Source organism: Mobula birostris, chromosome 7 (genome assembly GCF_030028105.1).
Source record: "Mobula birostris isolate sMobBir1 chromosome 7, sMobBir1.hap1, whole genome shotgun sequence".
In the NCBI taxonomy this organism is placed as follows: domain Eukaryota; kingdom Metazoa; phylum Chordata; class Chondrichthyes; order Myliobatiformes; family Myliobatidae; genus Mobula; species Mobula birostris.
This window is the reverse complement of record NC_092376.1, coordinates 128,525,658-128,551,087: the sequence shown is the minus strand read 5'-3', so window position 1 is coordinate 128,551,087 and position 25,430 is coordinate 128,525,658. Positions and strand designations below refer to the sequence as shown.

The 25,430-nt window shown below is 40.5% G+C and overlaps 1 protein-coding gene across 6 annotated transcripts in view; it reads right to left on the bottom strand.

The window, feature by feature from the left end:
- Positions 1-25,430, bottom strand: part of sh3pxd2b (SH3 and PX domains 2B) — a 318,737-nt gene that overhangs the window by 15,755 nt on the left and 277,552 nt on the right. For all 6 annotated transcript variants that reach the window (XM_072263727.1, XM_072263730.1, XM_072263725.1 and 3 more), the window contains 3 exons: positions 20,856-20,973; positions 4,393-4,613; positions 1,817-1,866 (listed from right to left, as the gene is read on the bottom strand). In XM_072263727.1, the coding sequence (XP_072119828.1) occupies positions 1,817-1,866; positions 4,393-4,613; positions 20,856-20,973 (389 nt within the window). The remainder of the gene's footprint in view (positions 1-1,816; positions 1,867-4,392; positions 4,614-20,855; positions 20,974-25,430) is intronic.

The window sequence follows — 25,430 nt, the reverse complement described above, 5'->3', positions numbered from 1 at the left end:
CCAAAGTGTTTTGTCTCAGAAAAGAAGGAAGAAATTTACACATTGCAATTCTTCCTAGTCTAAGCCCTCTGTTCAGTTTAGTACATGCTGTCTCACCCTCTGGCTTACCAATGTGCACTGGCAATTGTCCTGTTGTTAAATGTTATTTGTTAGCTGGAATGGGTAATAGACACTCTTGATGCTTAAGTAAGTTGCCCAATGTATGGTAAAGGGCTCCTTTTGAAATTTAGACTGTCCCAATTATGATTTTTTAGAACATCCAACAACAGTCTTTAAAAAGGTATATTTAAAAGTAGTTTCTGGTTATCGAAAAAAAAACAGAAGGAAGTTTTGAGTCTCTTGTAAAAACAGGGTTTAGAATCCTCGCAATATTAAAAACAATTTTGTACAAGCCATTAAATTATCGACCCCCAAGTGTACAGATGAGTTTCTTCTGTCTCTGCTCTTAGTGAGGGATTTTTATCAGTAATTCTTTACAATACTCTAACTTCTAATGCCATCATTTCTATCTGTGGTGGTGTGTTTATCATAGAGTAATTTTTGTGTATTTTCCACCTTGTGCACAAAATCAACATTATAGACATGTAAAAATGGAATCTATTCGTTACCTGATGATGGCTCGTTTAGCACAATTGTAAATATAATATATTCTGGTCAGATGTGAGTGATTAGTGCTACTCATGCCCTACTATTCAATAATGTCCCTTCAGAAGGAATTCTGCAATACAAAGAGGAATTTTGTGTTTGCCTTATATTTTACAGGAAATTTCAGACTTAATAGCACAAATTGTAATTCTTGCACGGCAGTTGATTAGATACCTTCGGAGGCATTTGATAAAAATGCACTTGTCCAGTCTTTGGTATCATAATTTAATGTTCTTAAAGTTAAGACCATTGGTAGAGAGAGTCAAAGAGTGAAAGATTGTTCTAATTAAGTAGGGGGTGGGGGAGCAAGGGTTCAACAGTTTCAAATAGTCACTACAACACAGAGGCAACAGACTCCCATCCTCCTCACATTCTGGCCAAATTGCGAAAGCAAACTGGGAAAGAAGAAGGAAAAAAAAAGACCAAAGCCCATACTTACAAAATTTCCATTAAAAGTGGTTAACACATTGACCATAAAATTAACTAAATCAACCACAAAACTATCATGACTCCAAGAGCGGGTCAGGGGTTCAGTATTCTTCAGTGATGAACTCTATTCCCATTTCAACACTTTGTCACCCTAAAGTGCCTGTCAGGACTGTGATGGAATACTATTTTGGAAGAGTGCATTTCCAACGACATTCAAACAGGTCAACATCTACCAAAACAAGACAGTCCATCAATCAGTCAAACACTTGTCCCTCAACCCAATGCTGCTGCATGTGCTACTCACCAGCAGTTACTTCTCAAAGCTACTCTAACATAATCTCAACCATCAAGGAAAACAAGGGCAAATTAATGTGATAGAATATTATCAACGAATTGGCCTCCAAGTTAGGCCCCATCCTGTCCTGGAAACACATGGCTATTTTCAAAGTTGGGTGCAATTAACTCTGACGTGGGGTGAGAGTGAATGGTGCTAAGCTCTATACCAGAAAACTACGACATCAGCAGCTGGCGAATTTTTACTTGAATTTTACTAGCTGACTTTGATGTCATGTGCATTCACTTTCACCTCTTACTCCAAATTCAGCACGCTTGTCCATGTTTAAACCTCAAATTTTACCCTTCCTGTCTCAGTTTTTGTTTTTAAATGATTTCAGCTTTTTTTTGTTGAAGTTATAAGATTCTACAAGATACCAGTTGTTTTTGCAAACCTTCTGTTACTCACCACAGTAAGATCTCTGCGTGGTGGTGGCCTCTGTCTCACGTTCGGTAACTCTGTATTGTTTAAAATGAATATAATTAACATTTTTATGGAGACACAAAATCACATTTCAATTCCAATACAAGTAATCTTTAGGTAATTTAAAATATAAGTAATATTTATCTCATCTCCTGGAGAAGAGTTAAACAGATGGCAGGCTCAATCTGAAGCAGCCTCTGGGAACTCATGAGTATTCAAAAAAAGTAGACACTTACACACCTTCAACTTGGTGTCATTGACTGACAAACTGCAGAGCTTTCCATAAGACCATAAGATTTACAATAGAACCAGAATTAGGCTATTCGGCCCATTGAGTCTGCTCCGCCATTTCATTGTGGCTGATCCAGTTTCCTTCTCAGTGGCCATCTCCTGCTTGTTCCCTGTATCCCTTCATGCCCTGACTAATCAAGTATCTATCAACCTCTGCCTTAAATATACCCAAAGACTTGGCCTCCACAGCCCCCCGTGGCAACAAATCTCCCTTTGATGCGACTTAGTTTCTAAGAGTTGCTTTGGAATTCAAGTAATAGGCCCCATCTCTAGTAAGCAAATGGAAAATAGCAATTATAAGACCATTTTTATTAGACAATTGCAACCAGTAATGGTGTAGTATAATGCTATGCCAATGCAAATTTTCTGGGGAGATATCATGGGAATTAAAACCAGTTCTAGAATCCTTCTAAATTCTTCATCAGCCACACTTTTAGATTTCTCAGCTGTATCTCCTAAAAGGAAATGTAAATACAACAAAAGATTTCATCTCCTCTGACATACATCCTCACTCTACTCCCCTCCAGCTCAAATTTCTTTTATTGTAAAAGAGCTGATGAATATGTGGGACTTTTGAAACAAACTGCACCCATACTTGACAGCGCAGTCTCATGGGTACAAAAATTGCAAACCCAGTGTGTAAAACTCCATTTCTTCCTATTTCAGTGTGCAAACCAACTGTTGTATTTTTGAAGCCCCAACTGCTACACACCCATATGACCCTAAGACGTAGGAGCAGAATTAGGCCATTCAGTCCATCAAGCCTGCTCTCCCATTTGATTATGGCTGATTTACTATCCCTCTTAACCCCATTCTCTTGCCTACTCGCTGTAACCTTTGACAACCTTACTAATCAAGAATCTATCAACCTGCACTTTAAATATTCCTAATTACTTGGCCACCACAGCCATCCGTGGCAAAGAATTCCACAGATTCACCACCATCTGGCTAAAGTAATTCCTCCTTTATCTGTTCCAAAGGGATGATCTTTTATTTGAAGCTTTGTCTCTTGGTCCTAGACTCTCTCACTATTGAAAACATCCTCTCCATGTCCACTCTAGATAGACTTTTAAGCATGAGATGCCCTCCCGCATTCTTCCAGATTTCACTGAGAACCGGTCCAGAGCCAGCAAATGCTTCCCTTTCATTCCTGGGATCACCTCCTACTGGAGCACTTCCAATGCCAGCACATCCTTGGAAAAGGCGCCCAAAGCTGCTCACAATACTCCAAATATTGTCTTATCAATGCATTACAAAGCCTCAAAACTGCATCCTTGCTTTTATATTGAAGTCCTCTTGAAATGAATGCTAACATTACATTTAACTTCCTTGTTATCAGATTAACCTAAAAGCTAACTTTCAGGGAATCCTACACAAGGACACCCAAGTCCCTTTGCACCTCATATTTCTGAATTTAATCCCCATTTAGAAAATAATCTATGCCTTTATTCCTTCTACCAATGTGCATTACCATACACCTCTTTACACTATATTTCATCTGCCACTTCCTTGCCCATTCTCCTAATCTGTCCAAGTCCTTCTACAGACTACTTGTTTCCTCAACATTGCCTACCCCTCCCCCTTTCCTCATGTCATCCCCAAACTTGGGCAGAAAGCTATCAATTATGTCATCCAGATCATTAACATAAAAGTAGCAGATACAACGTCCACTGCGGAACTCTACTGGTCACTGGCGACCAACTAGAAAAGACCCCCTTTCATTCCACTCCTTGCCTTCTGCCAGTCAACCAATATTCTGTCCATGCTAGTATCTTTCCTGAAATTCTAGTAAACAACATTCACTGATTCTTTGTCTATCCGGCCTGTTACTTCCTCAAAGAAATACAACATGTTTTTCAAGCAAGATTTCCCCTTAAATCATGATGACTTTGATCTATTTTATCATATGCATCCAAGTACCTCAAAACCTCATCCTTAATAATAGGCTCAAACATTATGCCAACTGCTGAAATCAGGCTAACTGGCCTATGATTTCCTGTCTTTTGCTCCTTTGCTTTTTTAAAGACTGGAGTGACATTTGTGAGTTTCCAGTCCTCTGGAACCGTTCCAGAATATATTGATTTTTGGAAGATCAATACCAGTGCTTCCACAATCTCTTCAGCTACCTTAGGTTTGTCCTTACATGAGGAATCTTAACACTCAGTTTCTCTTAACAGTGGAACACTGGGACTCCAGCAAGGGTCTGAAACCTATATCTTGCCACTCTTAACTAATGTTAAGCTGTTATAAGGGTTTAAATGCATACTTACTGCCTTTTGATTCAATACATGCTGCCCCTTTCTCTTCTTTCTGGTCAATTAATGAAGATTTCTCTTTGATCTCTTTAGCTGAGCTTGGCTGTTTGCCAATTCCATCAAGGTCTATGGCACTTGAGTGGATGGATTGCCCTGAAGTTACCTGCTGCCTCAATAGATCATTTGAAGCTTTTTTCAAGTAGGAGGCAGGAGCCCAGCCTTCCCGATTCTGATACCTAGTGAAGAAAAATAGATGGTTTGCCATAATAAACTTTGTTGAACATTGTAGCATAGCTGTATAAAAACCCGCAAGTTAGTTTTTGATAATATAGGTAAAAGTATATTTAAATTAAAATACCATATCTTAACTTTGGGGTAAAACCTGGATTTCAGATTTTGTTAAGAGTAAGAATAAAACAACAGTTGTTGTTTACTTCCTACTTTATAGGAAAAGCCACTTAAACACCATAAATACTTAGGCCTCAACAACTTTTCCTGGTATCTCATGGGATACTTGTATTTCCTATTATGCACTATTTGCGACTAATATTAGAACAGGTCATTTGTTTTCTCCTTTCTATAAACTAACTGGCCACTGGATGTAGCGGAAAGCATTTAGACTCCCCAACATCTATAAAATTTATTTATTTTTTTAATTTAGAGATAAAACACAGAACAGGCCCTTCCGGCCCTTTCAGCAGCACCACCCAGCAAATCCCAATTTAACACTTGCTTAAACGCGGGACAATTCACAATGTCCAATTAACTTCCTAACCGGTACTTCTTTGGACGGTGGGAAGATAAACTGGAGGACCTGGAGAAAATACACGCATTCCATGGTGAGGACGTACAGACTCCCTACAAAAGATGTTGTAATTGAACTCCAAACTCTGACACCTAAGTTGTAATAGCACCACACTGTGAACTGCTCCTCTAAATTTTTGTTTGAGATTGGAATTCAGAGGACGGCTCTTCAATTCCATAACATGAAGAGGTAGAAGGCAGCGACTTTTAACCTTTCTCTAACCCACAATGATTCTGTTACACCAAGCCGACAGTGAGAAGAGCATGTTAAATATTTAACATGATGGATTTTCAGTTTCCAAGTAATGGGAAGGTGGCTCTGTAATTACAAACTGTTTTGTGTCTGTCCTCCCTGTACTTCTGTGGCAGGTTCTGTTCTTGGTGCCTTCCTGTATGGTTTTTTACTACTTTGGTCTTGGGCAAGAATTCCAATGAGTTAATCAGAATGCTTCAAGTTGGTTTTGAGAACATCACTGACACATTCCTTTGTCTTCCTGGAATTCCCTTGCTATGATAAAGCTTTGAGTTGAGTGCTTGCTTTGAGAGGCTAGAACCAGGCATTGAGAAAATGTGGTCCATTCACTGAAATCCATTATGTGCGATTATAGCCTCTCTGCTGAGAACGTGGCCTGGGAGATGGTACAGATATTGGTTCACCTAATTTGGAAAATTTTGTTAAGTCAGTGTTGATGGTATACCTTTTGGCTTCTGTAAGTTCTTCATGTCTCTGAAGCACAGAGAAAGATGAGTATTGCAATAGCTCAGTAACTTGGTGCTAGCTTGGTTCTTCAAACAGTCTTGAATCACTTTAAGATCTACACACTGTCCTCAGTTGATTTTGTATGGCATTCTTGAAGACCATTATGTAAAAAAACTAATGAGAGCTCTATGATTTCCACCCTGGCAATTTTCAGAGCTAGATGGGAGTTTCAGTCAACAAAAACTGCTCCCATGAGCAATCCTTCCAAAGGAACTAGAGTGTGATTTTTTTAAAATTGTGGGACCAGGATACCAAATGGATGTTAATTCCGTTATTCTTTATTTGTTACATCAAAAGGATGTTACAGAAAGTGACTATGCATTCAACAAATTATTCATATCCTGTAAAAACGATGACTAACACTTAAGTGAATAAAAAGGAAATTATCAGTGTCCGGCATGTCTAACCTCAAATGTATTAAATTCCTGAATATTGTAATTCTGTAATCTTTGGTTGAGTTGTCTAGGTATTATCTCAGCATATTAACCAAATATGATCATGGAACAATGATAGATCTCAAGGCTATATTGCCACTCCTAAATTCATATTGCTGTTAGTTGAAAGTGGAAAATAACTATCAATGCTGATAGAGACTGAGACTTATTGTAAGTAGGCATATCCAATTCTCCACCATTATAGCCAATGTCCCAAGTGTCAAAGCCACAAGATGGTCAACCTTAATGATTTCACTTCAAAGTGCATTGGCCAAAGTAGAAATATATTTGCGCCATTTCTTCCTGTAGTCTCGATCTGTTTCTAGTACAGCCATGTTTCTGTGTTGTGAAATTTAGATTTCTAAATCCCTTGCATTTTAAGAGCAAAGTCCAAGTGATTTTTTCTTTAACCAGTTAAATGTAAAGATAAGGAAAAAAATAAAACTAGCAAATACAATGAACTGAAGGATTTGACTGAAGTTAGATATAGAAAGAGAAATGGAGTAAGAAGACTAAAAGGTAAATAGAAAGAAAAAAATTAAATGTTTTCAATGTTCTTGCAGGAACAACCTGCTAGATCAAAACTTCTCAATTTCACTGTTCCTTTCCTGGTTAAATGGCATTTGAAGACGATAAATCACATTGTTAACACTGTTTTAAAGATACAATTTATTCAGCTCCAAACAGCTGCAAAGAATTAATTTCTAATAAATCAAGCAATTTCAATAACTTGGGTGGTGGGGCAAGTGGGCTCTAAAATTGTTGTAGCCACACAATTGGAAAAATAATAAAATTAATGCAATTTATCCAGTAAATTGCACACACTCTGAATTGTTGGTATCGGTGTCTCACAGATTGTCTTTTCTCTAAGATGTCTAAGCTCAGTCCTGGAAGTTTTCTTTCTTCTAAGACAGAAAAATGAGATACTGTATTTTGCAACAGATTGAAATTGTGGCTTCTCTTTTGGAAAATTTGGATGAACACAATAGCATATTATTATGGATTTTTTTTTCCAAAGAGGATGAAGAATAACTTTACAATCAAGAATGTTTGAATTGAGTACTCCTGCTATGTCTATAGGTGGTGCTGTTGCACATCGATTTCTCTTTGCTCTTCATGCGCCAAGATATATGAAATGCCAAATCTAGACAATGGGTGTTTAGGGAGACAACCAGTGCTGTCAAACAAAAAAAATGCATCTGACCTGACTTTCCTTACTAGTTAAATCAACTGTCACTTCAAACATCTACAACAAAACACTCTGATAGCAAAGCAAGGCATGTAGGTAAAAAAAATACTATTTCAATAAGCACATAGAACAAAGAATACCACAATGGTGATAGGAGGCACAATGGTGATAAGAGAGAAGCCAGGACTTTCCAACAGTGTTCCAGAGAAGCATCACTGAGTTTAACTATGCCTAACCAGAGCTCTTGGTGAACAAGAAGCATGAGAACCATTCATCTCTAAGTGTAAGTTTCCTTTCCCCTCCACATCAAAAGCCTTAAGCACTACAGCAAAAGTTATCACACCCATTGCACTCCTACCATTGTAGCCCAAGAAGTGATCATTTCATCCACTGCAGTAGCAAATCCAGAAAAAAGCATAGCTATCAGAACATAATTCATAATTTACTAAAAGTCAATAGTTTTAATTCATCTGTGTGCCAAATTTAACTAATCAAATGCACCAACTGTAGCTATTATCATAATTATCTAGTCACTCAGCTACTGGCAATAATCAGTAATTTTCAATTACATGAGATAAATAAATCTGAATCTAATTTAGACTATCAACAAAGGTACTTTTAGGCATGAACTAGATGGCAACTCTCTAGTTGCTTTCTTACCAAAACTTTCTTCACTGAAGTCATGTTGCATTGTCAGCCAACAGTTAGCTATATAAACAATTCCTAATAGGGTAACTGCATTAAAGGAACAAAAATGCAAGAGATTCTGTAGATGCTGGAAATCCAGAGCAACACACACAAAATGCTGGAGGAACTCAGCAGGTCAGACAGCAGCTATGGAAATAAACAAACAGTTGATGTTTCAGGCCAAGACCCTTCTTCGGGACTGGAAAGGAAAGAGGAAGATGGCAGAATAAAAAGGTGGGGGGGGGGGGAGGAAAAGGAGGACGAGTGAGAAGGTGATACGTGAAGCCAGGTGGGTAAGAAAGTTAAAGGGCAGAAGAAGAATAAATTTGATGGAAGAGGAGAGTGGACATAGGAGAAAGGAAAGGGGAAGATGATAGGCAGGTGAGGAGAAGAGGTAAGAGGACAGAATAGGGAATAGAAGAAGAGAGAAGGGGTAGGGAACTTTTTTTTAACTGTAAGGAGAAAGCAATGTTCATACCATCAGGTTGGAGGCTACCTAGATGGAATATGAAGTGTTGCTCCTCCACCCTGAGAGTGGCCTCATCATGGACCAACATGTCAGAACGCGAATGGGGATAGGAAGAGCAATGGTTAGCCACTGGGAAATTCTGCTTTTGGCAGATGGAACAGAGTTGCCAACAAAGCGGTTCCCCAATTCTGCAAGTGACAGATACCCTACACTTGCCAATTTACCTCCTCCCTTACCTTCATTCAGGGCTCCAAACAGTCCTTCCAGATGAGGGAACACTTAACCTGCAAATCTGCTGGGGTTGGCTATTGTATCTGGTGCTCCCACGGCAACTTGCTCTACATTGGTGAGACCTGAGGTAAATTGGGGGACTGCTTTATCAAGCAACTCTGCTCCATCTGCCAAAATCAGAATTTCCGGGTAGGTAGCCAATTTTAATTCCAATCCTGTTCCAAGATATCAGTCCATGGCCTCTTCTGCAACAACCATGCCATTCTCTGGGCAGAGGAACAACACCACATATTCTGTCCAGGTAGCTCCAGCCTGATGGCATGAACATCGATTTCTCCTTCCGGTAAAATAATTCTTCCTCTCCCACTTCTTCCTCTTCCAAGGCACTTCCAATCTGCCCCTTGTAAGGCATGAAAATGCCCGACGCAGGCCTCTCATGGTCTGAGTTGACATCCCCCTCCACCTTCCTTCTTCTATTCCCCATGCTGACCTCTTACCTATTTTCTTCACCTGCCTATCACCTCCCACTGGTGCCGCTCCTTCTTTTTCTCTCATGGTGCACTCTCCTAACAGATTCCTTCTTCTCCAACCCTTAACCTTTCCCACCCACCTGGTTCTACCTATCAACTTCTAGCTGGTCCTCCTACCCATTCCCCTCTCCCTTTTATTCTGGTGCCTTCCCCCTTCCATTCCAGTTTCATGGCCCAAAACATCAACTCTTTATTTGTTTCCACAGATGCAGCCAGACCTGCTGAGCTCCCCCAGTATTTTGTGTGTGTGTTGTTAGAGGAACAGTAATGAACCATAGTGCCAAGAAGATGGGAAATTTCTGATGTTTCAACAAGATGGAGACATTCAAATTGTTCCGGGCTTTGATGTTGCCAGTGAGGGTTATAGTATCTTGGCGAGTGGATGTTTCTTTCATAAAATCAATACCATATTCCTAATAATTCAGTACTTATACTAGTCTGCATAAGCACAAATACTCCAATGACAAGACATGCTGAAACTCCAGTAGCAAAGTAGCAATTACTTCCCATTCTGTGCAGGTGGCCTTGTATTAAAACACCATCTAATATGGGCTCTGAGATCACTGACCAAGGAGTGGGTGGGGCAGTTCTATGGCAAAATAAATCATCTCGAAGCTGACCACACACACACACACAGTGTATTTTAATAGGGATTTGTATGCATAAAATTATATCATGAGCAAGAATGGTTAAAAAAAGAAGTAATTGAACGATCTCAAGCTGTTCTACTCTTAACATCTGTTCATCTTAACTCCAATGACTCATGGTACACATGCTGGTTATTTGTTCAAATTATAATAAGCTCTACACTGGAAAAGAAACAGGAAAAAGGAAGTGGCACCAGTTAACTAAACCACTTCAAGCAATGGAAGCTGTCTAGGACAGCATTTTTAAAGAAATAAAGTTACATCATTATTTTAAACTAGATAAATAAGTTAACTATTTAAACACAAGATGTACTGTTAATAAGCAGGGTGAGTTATAGTCAAATCCTACAATCCGCTGGAAAACGATGCTGAAAAGGTAGCAATGGGAGACAAAGAAATAGTGTAGAAACTGGTTAAGTATTTTGCATTATCCTTCACTGTGGAACACACAGTGTGGTGGAAGTTCCAGGTGTTAGGGGCATGAAGTGTGTGAAGTTACTAAAACTAAACCGAAGGTTATTGGGAAACTGAAATGTCTGAAGGTAAATATGTCACATGTACCAGACGGTGTACACCACAGAGTTCTGAAAGAGGTGGCAAAAGAGATTATGGAGGCATTAGTAATACTTTTGAGAATCGCTAGTTTCTGGAATGGTACCAGAAGACTTGAAAATTACAGGCCTGAACAGATCAGATATGGCAAAGTTATTTCCCATGGTAGGGGAATCTAGGACAAGAGGACATGACTTCAGGATTGAAGGATGTCCATTTAGAACTGAGATGCAGAGAAATTACTTTAGTCAGTGGGTGGTAAATCTCTGGAATTTGTTGCCACGAGCGGCTATGGAGGACAAGTCAATGGGTGTATTTAAGGCAGAGATAGATAGGTTCTTGATTAGCCAGGGCATCAAAAGGTATGAAGCAGGGGAGTGGGGATGACTGGAAGAACTGGATCAGCCCATGATTGAATGGTGGAGCAGACTCGATGGGCTGAACGGCCTGCTTCTGCTCCTATATCTTATGGTCTTATGGTCTAGTTACAAATGTTACTCTGCTCTTCAAGAAAGGAGATAGACAGAAGAAAGGAAACTATAGGCCAGTCAGTCTGACCTCAGTGGTGGGGAAGATGCTGGAGTTATTTATAAGGATGAGGTCTCAGTGTACTTGGAGGCACATGATAAAATAGGCTGTAGTAGGCATGGTTCCTCCAGAGAAAATTTTGTGGAATTCTTTGAAGAAGTAACAAGTAGGATAGACAAAGGAGAATCAGTTGATGTTGTGTACTTGGATTTTCAGAAAGCCTTTGACAAGGTGCCAGACATGAGGCTGCTTATCAAACTCTGAGTCCACGGTATTACAGGGAAGTTTCCAGCATGGATAAAGCAGTAGCTGATTGGCAAGGGGCAAAGAGTGTGAACAAAGGGAGCCTTTTCTGACCGGCTGCAGGTGACTAGTGATGTTCCACAGTGGTCTGTGTTGGGACCAATTCTTTTTATGTTATATGTCAATGATTTGGATGATAAATTTGATGGCTTTGTTGCAAAGTTTGCAGACGATATGAAGGTAGTAGAGGAGCAGGTTTTGCAGAAGTAGAGAGGCTACAGAAGTCCTTAGACAGATTAAGAGAATGGGCAAAGAAATGACAGATGGAATACAATGTCCGGAAGTGTGTAGTCATGCACTTTGGCGGAAGAAATGAAGAAATTAAAAATATTTTCCAAATAGAGAGAAATACAAAAAACTGAGGCACAAAGGGATTTAGGAGTCCTTGTGCAGGAAACCCGAAAGGTTAAATTGCAAGTGAGTCCGTGGTGAGGAAGGCAAATGTTAATATTACATTTTTATATTCATTTGAAGACTAAGAGATAAAAGCAAGGCCTCACTTGCAATATTGCAAGCAGGTTTGGACCCCTTCTCTTAGAAAGGATATGCTGAAACTGGAGAGGGTTCAAAAGAGGTTCAGAAAATGATTCCAGGGTCAAATGGCTTGTCATATGAATTTATGGCCCGGGACCTGTATTCACTAGAATTCAGAAGAATAAGGGGTGATCATATTGAAATCTGTCAAATGGTGAAAGGCCTTGATAGAGTGGGTGTGGAGAGGATGTTTCCTATGGTGGAAGAGAACGTAGCCCCAGAATAGAGTGGTATCCTTTTAGAATGGAAAAGAGGAGAAATTTGTTTAGACAGAGTGGTGAATCTGTGGAATTCTTTGCCACAGGCAGCTGTGGAGGCCAAGTCTTTATGTATGTTTAAGGCAGAGGTTGATAGATTCTTGATTGGTCAGGACATGAAGGGATATAGGGAGAAGGCAGGAGATAGGGGCTGAGAGCCATGATGAAATGGCAGAGCAGACTCGATGGGACAAATGGCCTAACTCAGCTGCTATATCTTATGGTGATGGTCAATGTGGCAAGAAATCTCAGTAATGGCACACAGGTGGTGTAACTTGTGGAAGAGGCAACACGAGATTTAAAAAGTGCTTGGGGCCTTTCAAAACTTTTTGGCAAGCTTCAATCATTGTGAGCACTCACTTGTGGGAGAGGTAGTGTGAGGTTGAAGTAGAGTTCAGGGCCTTTTGGGACACTTAGGCTTCAATTTTAACAATCTATTAGTCACTTGGCAAAGGCCAATAAAAAGAAGTGAGTTGTAAGCAGAGCAGCCACTGTGGGCAATAGCTGGGTGGGCCAGTGTTAGATGGTCAGACTTTGGCTCAAAAACCTTATGCGAGAAGGGGCGAAGGCTCTAAGTAAGTTTTTGTTTGTTTATGAGTTCATAGCTAGTGCTAGAACATAGTACCATACAGCACTGGCAAAGGCCCTTTAGCCCACAATGTTGTGCCAAACGAGATAAAAAGCAAATCAGAAAACATCCAAACACTAATCCCTCCTATCTAAACAAAGTCCATATCCTCCCATCTTCCTCACATTTATGTGCCTATCTAAATGTCTCTTAAAAACCTCCAATGTATTTGCCTCTACCACCATACCAGGCAGCGCATTGCAGGCATCCACCGCTCTCTGAGTAAAAAAACTTACCACTCAAATCTCCTTTAAACCTACCCCCTTTCACCATCAATGCATGCCCTCTGGTATTAGACATTTCAATGCTGGAAACAGATACTCCCTGTCTATTCCATCTATGCCTCTCATAATCTTAGAAACCTCTATCAGATCTCCCCTCAGCCTTCACTGCTCCAGAGAAAACAACCCAACTTCATCCAGACTCTCATGATAGCACATGCCCTACAAACCAGGCAGCATCCTGGTGAACCTCTTCTGCACCCTCGCCAAAGCCTCCACATCCTTGACTTTTGAACTCAATGCCTTGACTAATAAAAGCAAGCATTCCATAAGCCGCCTTAACCAACTCATTGTCCTGTGTAGCCACTTTCAAGGAGCTATGAACATGGATCCCAAGATCTCCCTGCTCAGCAACATTGTTAAGGATCTTGCCCTAAACAGTGTACTGTCTCCTTGCTTTTGCCCCATCAAGGTACAACACCTCACGTTTATCTGGGTTATCTGGTTTTATCTCTGCCCACATCTGCAACTGATCTATATCGCACTGTATTATTTGCCAATCTTCTGCACTCTGCACAGCTCCACCAATCTTGGTATTGTCTGCCCACCTACATTTACTAACCCGCCCATCTACATTTTCATCCAGGTCATTGACATACACCACAAACGACAGAGACTCCAGCATAGATCCGTGTGGAACACCACTAACTGCAGACCTCCAGTTAGTCCCTTCAACCACTACCCTCTGCCTTCTGTACGTCAGGCAGTTCTTGATCCAAACAGCCAATTCACTGTACACCCATGCATCTTAATATCTGTATAAGCCTCCCATGACGAACTTTGTCAAACGCCTTACTAAAATCCAGGTAGACAACATTCACCACCCTACCCTCATCAATCTCTCTCGTCACCTTGTCAAAAAACTGTGAAAATGGGTACGGGGTTAGTGCTATGAACTTTGTGTGAGCTGTGGGAATTCTGGGAGACCTCTAGTCTCCCTGATAACTACGTCTGCGTGAGGTGCATCAAGTTGCACTTTTCTTACAAACCATGTTTGGGAACTGGATGGAGCTGAAGCTGGAGGGAGTTAGTAGCCCCTAAGTTGCAGGAGGCACATAGCTGTGTGACTGTCAGAAGATGGAAAGGGAATAGGCTGGTAGGACAGAGTACCCCTGTGGCCGTTCCCCTCAATAAGAGGTATTCAGCTTTGGATACTGTTAGGTGGGTAGGCGGGGTGGGGGGGGAGAGCTACCAGGGGGAAGTCATAGGGATGAGGTCTCTGGGAGTGAGTCTGTCTCCCAGTGAAAGGAACAGCACAGGAGTGCAGCAGTGGTAGGGCTTCCATAGTTATAGCAGCAGACCAAGAGATTCTGTGAATATGAACCAGACACCCAGATATTGCAGGGGGCAGGGTTTCCGATTTCTGGATCATTGGTACCAATTCTGGCGAAGATATGATGTACAAAAAGGATGGATTACGCCTGAATTTAAATGGCATCAACATCCTTGTGGGCAGATTTGCTGGAGTTGTTCAACTGATTCGGCAGAGGAGTTGGAACTGGACTGAAAGAGCTGAGGGTGGAGTAGCTGGAATACAAGGAGATGCACCGTGTACCAAGACTGTGAGGAAGGACAGGCAGATGATGGCGCAAAATGGCAGGTGAGCTGAAGTGTAACATGGGGGCAAAATCAAAAAGGGTGATGTTTACAGGACTGAAGGTCTTGTATCTGAATGCACACAATACACAGGATTAGACCATCTTGTAGCACAGTTAGAGATTGGCCGTATGACATTGTGGGCATCACTGAGTAGTGGCTGAAAGAAGATCATAGTTGGGAGCTTAGCATCCAAGGATACACAATGTACTGAATGGAGAGGCATGGGTAGGCAGAGGGTGTGGGTGGCTCTGTTGGTAAAAAATGAAAAATCCTTAGAAAGAGATGTAGAGTGCTTGTGGACAGAGTTAAGAAACTGAAGGGGTACAGAAAACCCTGAAGGGAGTAACATAAAGGCCTCTCAACAACAGCCAGTACTTGGGGAACAAGTTAAAACGGGAGATAGAAAAGGCATGAAAAAAGTACGATGTTATCAAATATATGACAAAAAAACTCCAATTGTTCCATGCAGTTCCAAACAAGCTTTCTCTTCGTGGATTGCATCCAGCCCTACCAGTACAGGTTTCCCCCGCCGTCCGAAGGTAGAGTGTTCCTATGAAACGGTTCGTAAGCCGAAATGTCGTAAAGCGAAGAAGCAATTACCATTTATTTATATGGGAAAATTTTGTGAGTGTTCGCAGACCCAAAAATAACCTACCAAATCATGCCAAATAACACATAAAATTTAACAGTAACATATAGTAAAAGCAGGAATGATATGAGAAATGCAAAGCCTATATAAAGTAGAATTACTTTTCCACAATCATTACTGCACTGCTCTCTGTACAGAAAATCTCATGCAAGCGCTACTGGCAAAAACACGGCGCAAGTGCTCTCCAGTAACCTTTAAGCTATGAAGCTGCCAAATCATACCAAAATAAAGCTGAAATAAACATGCTAATTAATTAGGTGCTGCCCGGCACTTAATTGTCGGCCCAGATCAGTGCTGATTGCCAATTGCATCGCCTTTGATCTGGGCCGACATTTACGTGTGGGGCGGCACCTAATTAATTAGCATGTTTATTTTGGCTTTTTTTCTTAAAGATGTGCTGTGTGCCTCCCAGCTACTGCTGCATTCTCCACGAATCCGTACAGTATCTGTCCGCGGCCTGGGTGTTGGGGTGGTGGGATACTGGGGTGTCATCTCGTCGTCTGTTTCCATTAGAGCAGGCAGTTCATCTTCTCCTATGACTGCCCACCTCGAGGTCGAAGTTCGAGGTTTGTCGTCTGCTGTGGCTGATGTGGAAGGCTTGCTTGACTGCTGAGCCTCGCGCATTTTTCTATCATACAGTTCTTTGTAAGGACTCAAACCATCTTGCAAATATCCCCTAAACCTGCGTACCCTTCCAAAATTAAAGTCGTACTTTATCATTGCAGCGAAAATCTCACGTAGTTGCTTCACTTTCACTACTGTATTCGGTTTCGATTGTTATCCTTTCCTCTTCCAATTGCATCAGCTCTTCATCTATCAGTTCTTGGTCATGGGATGCCAAAACCTCTTCAACATCATCTTCGTCAGCTTCCACAAGCCAAACTCATTTAGTCCTTACTTCGTTCACCACGATGAAAACGCTTAATTATGTCTAGTTTTACGCTAGGCTTTTCCGACACCATAGAACTCATCTTGCAAACGGCTGCTCACAGGCACGTGTTTAAGCAATGCCGGCTAGAATGCAGTTCCTGGGGAGAGTGGCTGCTCGGGGCGCGCGCTGCCTTTTATCGCGCGCTGATTTTTTTTGTGTGCTGAATTTTTTATTGCGCGCTGCTTTTTTTCGTAACAGTGAAAACACCTTCTGAAAGCGAAGACAGGGTACTAATGTAGGTCTTTCATAACAGTGAGGTTTCGTAAAGTGAACGTTCGAAAAGCGGGGAACACCTGTATATCTTTTCGTTGTCTTCTGCTATGTCTGATTATCTAACTGCCCACTAAATGTGCTGTGCTATTCATCTCAATAGCATCTGGTTTCTTCTGCCATTAAATCAGCAGTAACTAAACCATGTGCAGCCTTGCCAGGTGACCGTTTTCTTGTGATAAACGAAGTGCAGAAAGCATTTGAATGGATTCTCAGAATAATCAGCAAATTTGCACATAGACAACATATAGGCATTTACTTTGTTGCATAATCTGAAAGTAAAACAGCAAGTTTAGAAGTACTTTTACCACATAAAAAACTACAATACTGCTTTTGTTATGCAGTAATCTCCTGTCTCCAGAGGTATGGAAAGAGATTAGAGTCTGTATGGTATAGATAATTCTTCAGATAAAGGGACTAATTCCAAGATCAAATCTGAGACCTAAACAACAGAAGATCGTAAACTATAAACAAAAGCAACAGCTTGCTATCTTTGATTGTTACTTTCAACTTCAAGAACTGTGCAGCACTGATTTTGGCACAATATGCTGGTGCTAACAGAGGATGAATTTTTGAATTTGCAGTTTCTGCAGGCAAGCTTACATTTATGACACACTCTGCAAAAATCTGTGTAAAGTTTAAAAGCCTACATCACCTCATATTTGTACTAACTGCAGAAAAAATTCCCTTCCGTCAGCTGGACAGGACAAACCCCAAGGATCTGGTCAGCACTTTTTCCCTCTGCGGTGGACATGTGTTTTTTTTTGTGTGGAGAGTGGTTTTCATCTTTTGGAAGGCTCAGAAACATTTTCCCATGCTAACTATTAGAGCTATTTATCGTTGGAGCCTTGAAATTGGTTGGGGAGAAAAAGTCTGTGCATTAATTGCACATAACCTGAAATTGGGGCCATACTTTGAATGTTTTGCTCAACTTTCTTGGTAAAGTTTCGCATATGTGAAAATTGGATGTGTATACTTACAATCCAATTATACAGTTTGCCTTAACACTGCTATCATTTCAATGTCAAGATCTTGAGCACATAATAATGCTATTAATATTTGCAGCATTAATGGCAGAAATTTGATTTAAAGAAAAACATAATTTAACATTTGTATTGTTAATACACAATTGAAGAAGGAAGATATGCTGAAAGTGGTGAACCTTGTCATATTTAAAATAACCCCCAGGATATTGTTTTTACATATTGAACTTCATAGCCTGTACTCTTCAATATCACAAAACTGGAGTTCACAGACCAGATGCTGCTACTAACTGTTTGGGACTGCAGATTGTGGCCAGGAAGTAGATTTACCCTACTTCATGAATAAGACCCATGTACTTAACCTATCAATCACACCGTTCTCCAATGTTTAACCTCCTGTGGAGAGAGAAATCTTTGAACAGCATTGCATCACTTTCCTCCAAACATCCAAACAGCAGTGACTGGGAAGCTATATATTAGTTTTAATTAAAGGAAGTAAACTATGGTAATTTCTTAAAGGAAGGATGTTCCAATTTTTTGAGTTGGTGTTTGCTTTAACTTTAGCATACATTTGGTGCACCAAATACAGGTGAAATTCAAATTCTGGTCTGATATCTTTTAAAACTAATTTTTAAAATACATTAGAAAATTAAGACTAGTAAGTGGTAACTGCTATCTAGCTAATGAATTGGAATTAACATAATTTTCATGCACAATTTTTCAGACAGATCAAAAAGGACTTCCCCTCCACTATACTTGGAAAATCTCTGGGCTCACTTTCTGAATGTGAGCAGCTAGACATAAACCAGTGATTGGAACAAAGCCTGCCAGCAGATTTTGAAACCGGATATTGTTTTAAAGGAAAAGGCTCAAAGGCTTTCACTAAGACCAAAAGGGCAGAAATTTTGCAAGTACGTTAATTTATCAGTCATTACAATTGTTCATCTTTTGAAAAGTACAGTATCAATTCATATCAGACCATATCTCAATAAGAGCTTACTCTATTTGATCTTTGGAAAAAGAGTGAAAAAGAGTCTAATCTAATCTAAGTAGCATATGTGCTCAAGAGGCAAAAGTACTATTGTTACATTTCCTAATTATTTTAGATATACACAATGAGACAGACCTTGCCTTGGAATCATTGACACATCTCAAGCAAAAGAGATCACTGTGGAAGACATACAGAGCTAGAAGAACTCAGCAGGCCAGGCAGCATTTATGGAAAAGAGAACAGTCAGCGTTTCAGGCCGACAGCCTTCAGCAGGAGCTGAACCATCAACCGTACTCTTTCCAAGGGGTCCCCAACCTTTTTTGCACCGCGGACCAGTTTAATATTGACAATATTCTTGCGCACTGACCGACCGGGGGGGTGGGGGGGAGGAGGGTTGCCAACTTTCTCACTCCCAAAAATAAGGGACAAGAGTAGCAGTCAAATACGGGACACTTGTGTTTACCCCGAGAAAGACTGCCATGACTATGAAGCCTTGCACGGACACCTGACGTGCGCATGCGTGTACGTGCTGATTTTTTTCTACAAATCATTTTTGACGATTCTGTTCAGTGAAACTACACTGTACATACATTATTTCTACTTTATTTAGGCGGTGTATTTATCATATCATTCCTGCTTTTACTATATGTTAGTGTTATTTTAGGTCTTATATGTTATTTGGTATGATTTGGTAGGTTATTTTTGGGTCTGGGAACATTCAAAAATTTTTCCCATATAAATTAATGGTAATTGCTTCTTCACTTTATGCCATTTCAGCACAGAAGGCTTCATAGGAACGCTCTACCTTAGCGGGGGAAATATGGGGCAAGGGTGGTCCCGTATGGGACAAACCAATTTAACCCAATATACGGGATGTCCCGGCAAATACAGGACAGTTGGCAACCCTGGGGTGGGGTGGGGGGGGGGGGCTGTTAATCACGACCGGAATATAGATGATAAGTCAATTATAAGTCACTTATAAGTGGCTAATACACTCAATTTCATTTCTAAAAGGGTTTATCCAACAAATTTAATATTAAACACACAGCACATATTTTCCTTGCATGAATATAGTGATAAGTCAATTATAAGTCACTTATAAGTCAATAGCATCATAACATTTTAAGTAACGTTTGGATATTAAACACACCGCATATTTTCTTTGTATGAACATATAAAATCATTGCAACACACCAACATCGTTGAATCAGTGGGAGCCCTGGGGTTGTTTTCCTGCAACCACACAGTCCCATTGAGGGTGATGGGAGACAGCGATACTCGAAGGGGGTTCCTTATGTACAGTCTATTCCGCAATTTAGCTTTCGTTGCATTTGTTGCAGAAAACCCCACTTTGCAGAGATATGTTGGAAATGGAAGCAACGTTTTCAGTGCTTTCGTGGCTATCTCAGGATATTTAGTCTTGACTTTGATCCAGCAGAGATGTTATGTCAAACATACTCTTCAGCCCGCTGACATTTGCAAGCTCGAGGAGTTGATCCTCTTCCCATGCTGACATGGATGACGCGTGCGTAATGAGCTCGCGTGCGTTCAAGTTCGACAGTGGGCGTGACAGGGAATGAGGAAAGGCGCAGCTGACTCATATCGCCAAATCATATCGTTTCCTCGTGGCCCAGTAGCACAAGTTTTGCGGCCCGGTACCGGTCCGTGGCCCGATGGTTGGGGACCGCTGCTCTTTCCCATAGATGCTGCCTGGCCTGCTGAGTTCCTCCAACATTTTGTGTGTGTTGCTTGGATTTCCAGCATCTGTAGAATTTCTCTTGTTCGTGGTTAGAAGGCATATAGTATGTTTGCAATAGAAACCTCTGCTCCAAATCAATGCCAAGTATGTTTTTCACATAAGTACTGCATTTTGACTACAAAGAAGTAATGTACTCTTCTTGCTGCCATCAGTAATCCCCAGTAAAACAGAGTGGTAGTCATGTAAAAGATGGTCTTTCAGTAATTTTATGCAGTCAATCTCAGCCAAACCGTTAACAAGCATATGTGCAACAGGCAATTCAAGTTGACGGGGGTGGGGGTCAGGGCTGAATTCCTGTTGCCAAGCCAAGCAAAGTTTGCCATTTACAGAATAAGTGAATAAACGCTCATGTAAACGTTAATTTTAGTATGATGCATTCAAATAAAAAGTGTATAAATCTACATCCCTGCTGCTTCTACACAAGTGCAATGCATTTTCCTCTCTTTGGGGTATTTGAATTACCTGATTTTCCACCAGCCTTCCAGATTCTTCTGTATAACTTCCACCACAGCGCCTCTTTCCAAATCAATCTCATCATTATCTCTTGCTGAGTATGGATAAATGACCACAAAAATCTCCTCTGAAAAGAAAACAAGTTTATATTGCACTCAAAGCAGTACGTCATAGTAATTAGCAAAACAAAAGTATGATTAACAATGATGCTTGAAGCTCTTGAAAAAGATCTGAATGGTACTTAGGTTATGAATAAATTAAATTTAAACACAGGATTTTGCAGTGTCCAGATTAATGGAATGTGCTTGTATTGATTAACAACAGCTCTTTAAAAACATGTATTAAGACTTCATGCTGCAGTGGGAGCAGAGTAGAAAGAAAGACTGGTTGTGTAGGAAAAAAAAACAAATGATCAGGATGATGAACGCATTGTGACCACAGAAAATATGACCATCATGCAAGTTTTTGAATTAAGTTTCTACTGCCCAGCTGACATGGGGTCTCTCATTACAGAAATTAATCACCACTGTTCCACAAGTCAGGTTGTAAGCTACAAAATTTGTTAAGGAAGGCAGTTTTGAACTAATCTACATGGGAAGTAACTTTACTTTTCAGAAGACTAGGGTTTTTGGCAGTGACAAAAAACAGACTGTTTTCATTATATAATAAAACATAATCTTAAATTCCATTTGAACTTTTCAGTTCTTCAGCTTATTTAATGGTGTTCCTGAAATAAGTTCCCATAAATACCAGTAAGGATTTAGAGACCATACATTTTGAATGATAATATTTACCTTCTTATGTGCAATAAATGCTGATTAAATTTGGAATGACTGTAGTTGGCAAAGTATGACTAACATTTGGAAAATAGACAAAGATCACTCCTTATGGTAGTCATACCTACAGTGCTGTAATGAATGGTATCAAAAGCACAAAAGAAAAATTACAAATAAGGGAGGGAGAGAGAGGTTAGAGAAAAGGGGAGAGAGAGGGATGGAGAGGAAGAGAGAGGGGGGAGGGAGGAAGAGAGGGGGGAGGGAGAGGGATGTGGAGAGGGATAATTAACCAATTTTATTATTTGAAATGAAGAAAAAGTGTTGGAGTCATAAACATCCTTTTCAAAATAAAGAATGTCAAAATAGATCATATCAATGCTTATAAAATAAGTATTCAGCACAGAGCCAAAAGGGACTCTATTTTATTAGGTTTTTTTCCTTAAATAAAAAATGAAATTATGCGGAGATCAATACTATGTGATCTAAATTCCTAGTAAAAGATATTCACATGGATAAAAAGTTTTTTTTTATGAAATATAGTTAAAATAGGAACATCCTCAATGAATGAAACTGAAGATTGATTGTCATGGTGCAGTTCATTGTGGCCCACAGCTCCAGCAACCAGTTCAATCCTGATATCCACTGCTGTCTGTATAGGGTTTTTACGCTCCCCATGAAGGGTTTGTACGCTCCCCATGAAACTTTGTGGATTTCTTGAGGGTGCTACAGTTTCTTACCACATCTCAAAGATGTGCTGTTTGGTAGCTACTGGCCACTGTAGATTGTCTCTGGTACGTACGTAAGTGAATGGTAGAAAATGAAGGGTGTGGATGGGAATGTCGGAAGAATATCAAAAACATAGTGTGAGTGGGGGCTTGACTGTGGATGGGCCAATGGGCAAGTTTTGCTTCTGCTAGGCATGACCTAATAGGCTTGATCACAAAGGACATACCCGAGTGTGAACCCACAAATGAATAAGGTTCCGAAGGGAAAACGGGTTTAAGCTATGTTAACAAATGATCAAATTCAGCTTTATGACGTGCAAATTTTTAACAGGTATTTGGAAGATGAATTCAAATGCAATGATGATGTCTGGGGCCAATCATCTCATTTAAGCAATACCTTATATTAGAATGGAAAGACAGCTGACATTCTAGAAGATCAATCTGGAATCTAAAATAGGTGAAGGATATTTTTCATTCAAAATCTACAGTTCTTTGGGAGCATATTAGGATATGACCTGTACAAATGAGACTGCACAAAATGGCGTTCGTCGAGAATAATCGTTAAACAGGTAATGTATCATGGCATTGTTACCCTTCTACAAGAATGGCTTTGCAGAAAACACCATTCACAACAGATTTCTACAGCTTTGAGCAAGAGCACAGCTTCTGTCAGTTGCTAATGGGTTCAAAATTATGTGAACATTTTCTGGGATTGGACAAATTAAAAATAAATGTAGCAAAGCAAACTTTGCTAAGCAACTTCATGCAAAACATATGGACAAGACACATGAAATATAGCAAGCAGATACACAGGATTCCATAACAGCAAGCACGTGTCCATCCACCTTGACCCCAGAAACTGATGTATAAGTCTCCTAAAGTCCGCCGACGGCCGAAATGTCTTGGCAGAGACCAGAATGGCTTAATGACTGGCAGCATGTTGGAAAGTGGGAATTGATGACAGAGTATAAAGAGCTCATTAATGATTCTAACTGCACTACAATAAAACTTGTTGCATTCTTAAAAATCATAGAATGGGCAATTAAGCCATTTACCATTGATCAACATAAACACACTGTAAAACTATTGTTGACGACCACAGGAAATAAAAATCGTGTTGGTACTTTGATATCTGTCAAAAATATTACTTAATCATAATTTTAAAATATATTAAGCTATCCACTTGGGTTCAATAGCACAGCTGTCTGTAAAGAGTTTCTATGTTCTCCCCGTGATTGTAGCAGTTTCTTCTGGGTGCATCAGATTCCCCCACATTCCGAAGATGTACGGGTTATTAGGTTAATTGATCGCTTGGGTGTATTGGGCTCACTGGGCTGGAAGGGCCTGTTACCAAGCTCTTTTTCTAATTAAAAAATAAAGTAAATGAATAGAGAAAAACATCTGATATATAGAGGCCAAGATAAACAAAACAATTACTGTCAAACATTAAGATACAGGATTAGTCTTCATTCCCTTGAAAATGTATTTCTAGTTTTCAAAAAAACTCTCAGTTCTTCAGGGAAACTAATATAACAGAGAAGGAAAATATTAATCAAGCATTAAAAGCTGGGAGATTATTTATGCTTAGTCTCATTATAGACTTTGACTTTTATGTTGTTGAATAATCTTTTGCTACTGATAGAAAGCACTGCCACTGTCAGGAAAGAGTACAATTGCAGCATCACACAATGAACTGGGATTATCTATATACAGGTAGAGAAATAATAATTTACAATGTAACTAATAAAAGTTACTTTGAAATGAATAAACAAATTACTTCTGCGCACATTGTCTAATTATTCTCTGTCCAATAGCCATAACACTTAAATCTCTCTTCTCATGGTCAGTGCCCTGAAAGCTTTATAAACGAATAAGTATAATCCAGACACATTGATTCGTTGATGCCCAGGGAGACAGTTCTTAGTGTTGGGCTGAGGCAACTTAATACATTTTCACTTAAAACATCTGCATAAAATAAAAACAGAAAATGGCGTGAATATTCTTCACAAACAACAGGAATTCTGCAGATGCTGGAAATTCAAGCAACACACATCAAAGTTGCTGGTGAACGCAGCAGGCCAGGCAGCATCTGTAGGAAGAGGTGCAGTCGATGTTTCAGGCCGAGTCTCTTCGTCAGGACTAACTGAAGGAAGAGTGAGTAAGGGATTTGAAAGTTGGAGGGGGAGGGGGAGATCCAAAATGATAGGAGAAGACAGGAGGGGGAGGGATAGAGCCAAGAGCTGGACAGGTGATAGGTAAAAGGGGATACGAGAGGATCATGGGACAGGAGGTCCAGGAAGAAAGACAAGGGAGGGGGGCGCCCAGAGGATGGGCAAGAGGTATATTCAGAGGGACAGAGGGAGAAAAAGGAGAGTGAGAGAAAGAATGTGTGCATAAAAATGAGTAACAGATGGGGTACGAGGGGGAGGTGGGGCCTTAGCGGAAGTTAGAGAAGTCGATGTTCATGCCATCAGGTTGGAGGCTACCCAGACGGAATATAAGGTGTTGTTCCTCCAACCTGAGTGTGGCTTCATCTTTACAGTAGAGGAGGCCGTGGATGGACATGTCAGAATGGGAATGGGATGTGGAATTAAAATGTGTGGCCACTGGGAGATCCTGCTTTCTCTGGCGGACAGAGCGTAGATGTACAGCAAAGCGGTCTCTCAGTCTGCGTCGGGTCTCGCCAATATATAAAAGGCCACATCGGGAGCACCGGACGCAGTATATCACCCCAGTCGACTCACAGGTGAAGTGTTGCCTCACCTGGAAGGACTGTTTGGGGCCCTGAATGGTGGTAAGGGAGGAAGTGTAAGGGCATGTGTAGCACTTGTTCCGCTTACATGGATAAGTGCCAGGAGGGAGATCAGTGGGAAGGGATGGGGGGGACGAATGGACAAGGGAGTTGTGTAGGGAGCGATCCCTGCGGAATGCAGAGAGAGGGGGGGAGGGAAAGATGTGCTTAGTGGTGGGATCCCGTTGGAGGTGGCGGAAGTTACGGAGAATAATATGTTGGACCCGGAGGCTGGTGGGGTGGTAGGTGAGGACCAGGGGAACCCTATTCCTAGTGGGGTGGCGAGAGGATG